Source organism: Chiloscyllium punctatum, chromosome 11, assembly GCF_047496795.1.
Source record: "Chiloscyllium punctatum isolate Juve2018m chromosome 11, sChiPun1.3, whole genome shotgun sequence".
Classification (NCBI taxonomy): Eukaryota; Metazoa; Chordata; class Chondrichthyes; order Orectolobiformes; family Hemiscylliidae; genus Chiloscyllium; species Chiloscyllium punctatum.
The window spans coordinates 51,982,307-51,991,777 of record NC_092749.1 but is presented as its reverse complement, the minus strand read 5'-3'; the positions used below and the strand labels follow the sequence as shown (position 1 = coordinate 51,991,777).

Sequence of the window (9,471 nt, the reverse complement as noted above, 5' to 3'; positions counted from 1 at the left end):
AATTTAGCAATGGAATTACCACTTTTTTTTTTTGCATAGCTAAATTCCTATGCTTTGTGCTTGAACTTTCTTTGTGTGCAGCAGGCAAACAACAATCACTCTGACCTATTTGTCTGGAAAGTCAAAATACTTTTACACAAGCTGACCATCTTCATGGTGGTGAGCTCTGAAGGAATTTGTAATTTGCCACATTACAATAAATGAATTGTCCTAAGATTACTACAGTGTAGTTGTAGTCTAACCAAGGAGATGAAGAATTAACTAATTGCAGTATCAACAACACTGCAGTTTGATCATATACAGAATCAACTGATACTGAACAAATAAAGTTTAAGATCAAATAAAATAATGAAGCAGCATTTGAAGACCTTGTTCCAGCACAGCCTTCAGTGCCTAGAGTTCCTATTGGCAGTAATAATTCAAGCAAATTTGTACAATGAAGTTTTGCAAACAATTCCACACAACTTGATTGCATTCAAACAAATTGCCTCGAGTGGGATTCTTTTGATTGCTTGCAGCTTTTGGGTGAATGTAAACAAACACTTGCCCTGGTCCATGAAAGTTGAATAAATTGCCAATTGCACAAGTTGTAAACACAAAAAAACCCTCTTACCTTGCAACAGGATCATGCAGTTTCAGATAGTGTTAGTAATGCATTAGCATCTGTGTTGTTCATTTTGCTCTTCTGCACTATAGTTCTATTGCCTGATGTGGTTTGATCAGTAAACTTTAAGGTGTGTATTGGAAGCTGTCAACACTGATACATTGAGATTACCATCCTTATTGTGAACAGTGGAATTTTTGGAAAAATGCTTTATTGTGTATATGAATGATAGACAATCTTTTACAAAATGTTTGGTACATTCATAAGGAAAATTTATCACTGAAAAGCATATACAAAATAATTATTTACACAGGAAACAAGGGATAATTTTGTTCTGATGAGTCATGTGAAGCAATGCTGAATGGTCTCAGTATCCACAAAAATAACAGGCAGCAAGATCAAATGTAAAATACTGTCATGTAGTATCACAGTTTTATACAAACTGGAAACAAAAGCTTATACACTTATTACATCAGGTATATGTATTCTGATAAGCATGCTGTTAGTTTTCAAGCAGAAGATAGTTTAAACAGAACATTAGGACAATTCTACTCATTGTAGTTAAAACCATTGTTTTGTTGCAACTGTATGGTATGGACTTAAACTTTCTATCATAAAGTTACATATTTTTCAGGCATATAAACACAATAGGGCCGAATATAAATTATAATGCAGATGCTCTTTCACTGAGTTAGTATAACACACATGCAGGCTTTTTGTGCTAATTAAAGGTTTAACTCCAAATGAAATGCAGAGCAGTGATTTAGAACAAGTAGCTATTTCAATTGAATCCAGTATCACCACGTTGCTAAAAATTAACTGCATGTGGCCAGAAATTAAAATAGCAAACTGTCCAGTTGATATCTGGGGAAGCTATGGGAAATTAGTAGAAACTACATGGGCATTGTCCCAAGAGATCACTAAGGCAAAATTAAGAGCGTTGTTCATTATGCACCTTTGAACCTTAAAATGTTCAAAAATATCCTTTCAACAGATCTAGGGAACCAGTTACTACAATTGTTATCACTCATACTGCATTTGTTTTTTTTTAAAATCCAAGTAAATGTGCATCTCTAGTAATGAAACTAGCACGAAGTTCAGAACTAATGAGTGAAATCGGGTGTGTATCAATTGAATTTGGCAATTGATGGCACCATGCTACTTGGTAAAGATAGGGACCAGCATGCTTAACACAATGAATGTCAGTCTTACTGACTTCCATTCACTGCTTAGGTAAATGTCCATATGTATCAAAGAATATGACAGGAATGTTCCCTATAAACAAATGTTTATTCCCTAATTCAACACCTATCAATTCAGGATACTTGTAATACAAAATGGACTTAGAATGGACTTGATTTAATAAATTTACTGTCAGTAGTTAAATGAAGTAAGTGTGGTCAGTTCAACCTTCTGGTGAATTCCAGCATGAAGCTCTTTCCAGTTTTATATAAGAAAGAGTTAGTTGGTACATTTAAAGCTGACACAAACAGGGTGAGATATAGTTATATGAAGACAAATTTCACTCCTACTCCATGTAGTGTACAACAAATTTTGTACTTGTTTTATAGCAAAGTTGTTGTCATGACGTTATTTTTATAAGATAAATTAATGGTTTTATATTGGTCTTGCATGACCACTTTTAAACTTGCTGTTTTAAATAAGATATCCAGAGCTTCTTGTGGTAAGTATCCTAATATTTTGGCAATAATACACAGCTAATTGTGCAGCACCTGATTTCCAATTGGGCCTAAGTAACTTTGAATATAATTAGCTGGTCAAAGTTTAAGCCAAAAATTGAAAAGGATTCTGGTTGCACCTCAAACCTACAGTGATAAATGCATTTATTCATATATAAATATAAAAAAAGCGCCTTTAACATGTTAAAGAGTCCTAAGACACATCACAGAGGCATTAAAAAATGTGTACATTCAAAAGTATTTTAACAAAAAGCAACAAACAAACAGGTTTTGGCGCTTGATTACTGCTCTTAACATATTAAGTCAAGAATCAGAACAATGTTAAAAATTGGTCAACCAACCAACCATTCAGCATTTCCAAACATCAAATACAATATGCAATAGGTATTGCAACAAATGTGTTGCAATTTCAGGTATGGCAATCATTTGGCAATCAATATAGAATATTGTTTAACAGTACGTGTTCCAACAATTCATACCTTAGCAATATTGAAAAGCCAAAAAAATACTGAGACACAATATGGATAGTAGCATATTAAAAACTCAGACTGGACTTTTTAATCCATCCTGTTAACTGATCTTAGTTTGTGTATTTATATAATTTAACGGCATTAGTCAGTGGAAGGAGCTTGCAAAGTCACAATCAGCCAGCCATCTTAGATTAGTCAATTAAAAAATAGTTTTCCTAGAAGGGTTTTTATTAAATCTGATAATTGTGAATTTACTTCTCATCAACCCACTGAACATTGTGTGCATCTAAACCATTCAAAGTTATTCCATTCTTCCTTTCTTTCTCCCTTCAACTATAAAGCACTGTCTGTGAAATTTAGCTGCTAGGAGGTGGTCTGAGAAATATATTTTCAACTGTTGATTACTGATAACCACCACATAGTTTAGGTTAATCTAAAATATTCTGCTGAGCTACAACCCTGAACTTCTTTGGAGCTTCTGTCTATCACTTGTCATAATTTTAGCGAGACTCCGTTTTCACTGGTAATTTCCAAATGCCTTGCTAAAGAGTGGAATCTTACAGGGCAAATTACCAGGGAGCTAAGTCTATGCTGTGACTCCTAATGTTGCATGATTTTAACTTGTCACAACCTGAATACTTTCAGAGGTCACTATATTAAGTGAGTTATGGCATAGGTTTTCAACTGGATGAAAATGAGTACCACCCAATGGATACAGAGCAGGGGAACATTTTTAATTGTTTTCTTACATAGGGTATTGGAAGGCAAATAGCTTGATTTACAAAGAGGAGCAGAGCTTTGCTGACAATGCCATCCCATGATAGGCAGACCCTGAATTTTCAAACTGCATGTAGTAGGCATTAGCAATTTGCCTCTTATAGTGCTAATGCACATCTGCCCCATAAGAATCAGGTGTCTTCCTATTAACCCTAGCGGTCCTCACAGGGTAATAAGCAGCGTAGCAGGGCACTCCAGGAATTTCAGAGCCTACATGTCACACATTTAGTTTACATAATAGTACCCAGCACCCTGACTAAAACTGAAATAGCACAATCCAGACTTACAACTTGTTTAATCTCCAAACTGAATTTTGCTTAAATTTAACATTAGTGATTATTGAAGGGATGATAGCACCTTCACTCAGCTTTTATCTTTTGTATTCTTTTACATTCAAATCTTCAAAATATCTCCATTTATTTTTGCCAATGACAATACTTTTTTTATTAACATTATTTCTTTTCAATTCTAAAAATTATACAATTTCTGACATTGTTTGTACTTGATCATTTTTGTATCTGGTGATGAGAGATATGCAGGTGGCTTTCTTTGGCTTTTGCTCAAAGGTTAAGTCATCTCAAAGTTATTTAAAGTTAGTTTTCTAATGTTATTTCCACATAAGTATTTTTAGTAATTGGAGCACCGTCCCCTCTGTAAAGTTGTTGGGAGCTTATCTTCTTTCCCTACCACTAATAAAAAAGTCATTTGCCTACTAAAACTTAAATAACTTATTGTACCATCATGCTAAAAGAATTCTCTGCCCAATATCTAGCTATCAAAGTTGTGTGATCCATTCCATCAACATGAAGGTATGAATACCTAGTCACAGAAGCTACACAGTAGTACGCGAATAGCTATTATGGCCTATCTGGCTTACTTTAGTCAGTCCCTATTCTCTACCTCTACTACCTTTATTAACCTTTATAAAACTGGTGCAATATTTTGCCATCAAGATTAAAAAAAAATAAATCTATTCCATGATTCTATTGATGAGGATCGTTTGATGTTTCAGTATATTTCTTTAAATCACTCAACACTATCACTGATGTGCAAGAAATAATTTAGAGTTGTTCATGAACAGTTAACGTTTATTTATAAATCCTTATTGAAATGTAACATAATAATGAATCAAACTAGTTTTCCCCTTACGATTAAGAAAATACCTTCCCAGAGACCAAAATAATTTGTCCTAATATTTATAAGAATGACCATATTACAAACATTAACTCAACAATCAATTTTAAATTGGACTTAACCTCCAGCTATGTAAACATCTTTTTCTCTGCAGTGCAGAGGTAAATATAGTTATTGCAAAAAAAAAGTTTCAAAGTAAAAAGGATAACAATGAAAATATCCTTCTGATGTCTCATTTTTGGCACTAGTTATTTGTATAAAAAGTAATAAGATTCAGAAATAAAATTGACCATTTTGTGTTATTTCTGTTTAATCCTCTTAATATAGTTTTCAAAAGGATACTTAAACTGAATATATAAAATAAATTAAAATAACACTGTTACTCCACATGAAGAGGTTTTTGTTTTTTTATATATTAGAGCAGATGAAAATTTTATTCACATATTGCTGTACCCTACAATGTCAATTCAATTTGATTGTAGAGGAAGAAATAAAGCAGATCCTGAAAAACTGAAACACAAACAGAAAATCCTGGGTGCACTCAGGACAGGTAGTATCTGTTGTGCAAGTAACAGTTAATGTTTCAGAACTCAGAACTGTACTTTTGTGAGAATGCAATGGCCAGGCTAACATTTACTACCCATTCCCAACTGACTAAGGTAGCACTAAGTCACCTTCTTGAATGGTTGCTGTCCATGTGGTGTCGGTAGAACTACAGCTTGAAGGGAGGAGTTACAGGATTGTGATCCAATGACAGTAAAGGAATGGTGATATAATTCCAAGTCAGCATGGTGTGACACTTGGAGGAGAACTTGCTGGTGATGGTGTTCCAATGCATGTGTTGTCCCTGTGATTCTAAGTGGTAGAAATTGTGGGTATGGAAGATACTGTTGAAGGAGGCTTTGCAAGTTGTTACAATGCATCTTGCAGATGGTGCGCAAAGCTTCCACTGTGTGTCAGCGGTTGTGGCACTGAATGTTTAAGTTGCTGGATACAGTGCCAATCAAGAGGTCTACTTTGTCATGTGTTACGTTAAGCTTCTTGAGTGCTGTTGCAGCAGCACTCATCCAGGCAAGTGGAGAGTACTTCTTCAGACTACAGACTTGCACATTGCAGATACTTGTCAGACTTTGGGGAGTCAGAACATAAGTTATACACTGCATAAATCCCAGCCTCTGAGCTAGTCTTGTCGCTATAGCATTTTTATGGGTGAACCGGTTCAGTTTCTAGTCAAAAGTTTTTGATGATGAAGGATTCAGTGCTGCTATTGAACGTTGAGGCAAGATGGTCACTGCCTGGCACTCGTGTGCCATGAATTTTTTTTAACACCTATCAACCTATATCTTAATGTTCTCTAGGTCTTGTTGCACTAATGTAAAGACTACAGCAGTGTCAGTGGAATCACAAATTGAATACTGCATAATCATCAGCAAACAATGCACTTTAAACCTTACATTAGAGAGAAAGAGTGACTAATGTTTGGGCTGAGGGCTGATACCTTACCAGATGAGAATTTCAGCATTTTCTGTAGTTTGTAGGAGTTGCCAGTAGTTTCATTCCTTGAGTAAAGTCTGTGTAATATGCAACTCAGCATAAATTCTAGTGCTTGAAGCCAGCTTTAACAGACAACTCAGTTTAATAATAAAAAGAACAGCCTCATGTGTTAGTCATAGAATAAAAATACTGCACTTACAATTAGGGGACCAGGTATCAGTTGCTAGTTTAAGGGTCAAACATCTTTATAAAAGTTTTAGAAGAACCCAGATCATAACTGGATAATAGCAACATGCTGCAGGCCTCTTGTAGTGTTGGTTGTGTTTGTGTGAATATACCTCCGAATGACTAATTTTCCTTTTATCCTTCAAGAAAGTAATTCAACATTCCTGAAACTGGGCAAGACTGGTAACTCACTGGAATTCCACAGGAATAAACCATGTCATGCTATTTAAATATTTTCAATCTTAAACTGTTATACCAATCAATGCCCCACTCCGTAACCCAGGGTACATTTACTTATTAAGTCATTAAAGATACAAGCAATATTCTGCTACTTCTTTGAACAAGTAACAAAGTTTCATCTCTTGTCTCTGATAGAAACATGTACTGTTTGCTTAATAACTGACCAGATGATTATATAGCTAGATAATAATTCAGCCACACATCTGATTAATTCCCAATATAGAAACATTTTCTTTTCCCAGAGATATATCTCATTCCTCCAATTACCAGCAGCTGCTGAATATTTAACTCTGAGAATTCCTAACATGTTGCAATGTGGAAGATTCTGGCTTCCTTAAAAATAGCGAAATAACACTAATCAAAGTGAAATGTCAACACAGTGCTGACGGTGCCACAGTCAGATGTCTCAATCTCTCCGTAGAATCTCCTGCTATTTATGGGAATAGTATCTCTTTCAATCCTGTCACTAATCACCAGTGAAACCACCAAAATACCGGGGATATCCATACAGCTTCTATTAATACACGAGCTCTGATGTTGCTGTGGTTATAAATCTGTCCTATATTCCTGGAAACTTTGCCACCTTGAGGCGTGGTCTGTAACTGCATCCATAATGTTTGCAATCATGCCAAGAAGCATGAAGTGTCAAGGAGAATAATGTTCAAAAAGGTTAAAGTTTGTGTTACCATTGTTTTCATACTAAACAATCAAAGTAATCTAACAAATTATCATTGTGTTATTGCTGTTAAAAAGAGATGGTAATTAGCTCAAAATTGCAAATATAACTATGCAAACCAGCTTTTGTCAATTATACAAAATTTATAATCTTTATTAAAGGTTTATAAAATCATTGGGTCATCCTCAAGTTGCTATGAAATGGATCAGTCCCTCTGATATTTTTAGGTATTTTAATGATGAGAGTAAGGCAATGTTAAAGGAATATTGCTCAAGTTAATACAGCAGCATTTCCAACACACGTTTAGCTCTTGAATGTACGTCTTCTTTACAAGTCTACAAGGCGGACAGTGCTCCATTTGTTTAATTGGAAAACATCATTCTGGACCATCACTGTGCAATTAGAAGCACAGCAACTGCAAAAGAATGCCACCATTCACTCATGTTAAGTGTGCACACAGAATGTCCTGTTCTTTGCTATTATGCTCAGTATTTTAGAATTGTATGGAAGGATTCAACAGCAGCTTTAAAATCAACAAAACTCACAACATAAAGGGCACAGTTCCAAAATTCAAGGTATCACTTGACAAAAACTTGATGGACTGAGTTGCACTTTTTCTGGGAAAGAAAGCTAGCTCCATTTCCACTGCTAATTGTTAAGGTTGTTTAAATACAGCGTTTGTGAATTCACATCTAAATCAACCGAGAGTTCTTCAGGAACTGAATGAGCACCTGGTAGACAAACTTGTACTGAGCTATTGTCTGAACCATTAACATTCTCTGTTGTCGGAGAAATCCGAGCATTGCTGGCACTTCCAGCTTCTGAAACAGAACAGCAATGATGATATGTTAATACACAAACTGATACACTGGATTTTTAAAACAATCTAATATGGGAAAATGGATTTTTTAAAAAAGTACAAACAAATATACATATTATTCCCAAGAATATGAGCTTAGAAAAAGGCAGTTGTTGTTTCAGATTCTACAAATACATTTTTCATAATTATTCCAAAGTCGAATAATAGTTTGACTAAAGTTTTGTTGCTTTTCTCATTTATTTCAAGGATGGATTGTGATATTGGATTACTAGTACTGACTTTCAGAAACAACATATTCAGTTGAAGAACACAATAATGCACTCTAGATGGGGTGCAGTGTGTGTGGAGCAAGATATGACACAGCCCAGACCCTGAAGACACAGCAGTTGTCTTGAAATTTTAAAGCATTTCCTCAACATCAGGGACTTCTGGTGTATTAAATACTTAGCTTTTAAGGAGTGGGAGGGAATGATAGAAGGGACAAGGAAAAAATACTCAGTACTGTCTTCTTACATTAAGTTAAAGAAAGGAATACCCGACAGAAATATTCTCAGTCACATCCTTGATGGTTTCACAGCCTCTTTTGAAAAAAAATTCTGATGAACAGTCTTGCCACCTGCTTATCTAAGCATCCTGGATTAGTAGTGCTGGAAAAGCACAGCAGTTCAGGCAGCATCCAAGGAGCAGCAAAATCAACGTTTCGGGCAAAAGCCCTTCATCAGGAATAAAGGCAGAGAGCCTGAAGCGTGGAGAGATAAGCTAGAGGAGGGTGGGGGTGGGGAGAAAGTAGCATAGAGTACAATAGGTGAGTGGGGGAGGGGATGAAGGTGATAGGTCAGGGAGGAGAGGGTGGAGTGGATAGGTGGAAAAGGAGATTGGCAGGTAGGACAAGTCCGGACAAGTCATGGGGACAGTGCTGAGCTGGAAGTTTGGAACTAGGGTGAGGTGGGGGAAGGATAGGCTCCTGCTCCACTGAACTCATCTCTACCTACCTCAACACTGTCCTATCCCCCCTAGTCCAGGAACTCCCCACATACGTTCGAGACACCACCCATGCCCTCCACCTCCTCCAAGACTTTCATTTCCCCAGCCCCCAATGCCTCATCTTCACCATGGATATCCAATCCCTCTACACCTCCATCCGCCATGACCAGGGCCTCCAATCCCTCCGTTTTTTCCTCTCCAGACGTCCCCAACAGTACCCTTCCACTGACACTCTCATTCGTTTGGCCGAACTGGTCCTCACCCTTAACAATTTCTCCTTCGAATCCTTCCACTTCCTCCAGACCAAAGGTGTAGCCATGGGCACACGTATGGGCCCCAGCTTTGCC

At 36.4% G+C, this 9,471-nt stretch overlaps 1 protein-coding gene across 7 annotated transcripts in view; it reads right to left on the bottom strand.

Annotated features, from left to right (window-relative positions):
- Positions 1-854: 854 nt before the first annotated feature.
- Positions 855-9,471, bottom strand: part of LOC140482978 (tyrosine-protein phosphatase non-receptor type 14-like) — a 259,454-nt gene continuing 250,837 nt past the window's right edge. For all 7 annotated transcript variants that reach the window (XM_072580789.1, XM_072580788.1, XM_072580790.1 and 4 more), the window contains one exon: positions 855-8,141. In XM_072580789.1, coding sequence (XP_072436890.1) covers positions 8,013-8,141 — 129 coding nt within the window. In that variant the 3' untranslated portion in view covers positions 855-8,012. The remainder of the gene's footprint in view (positions 8,142-9,471) is intronic.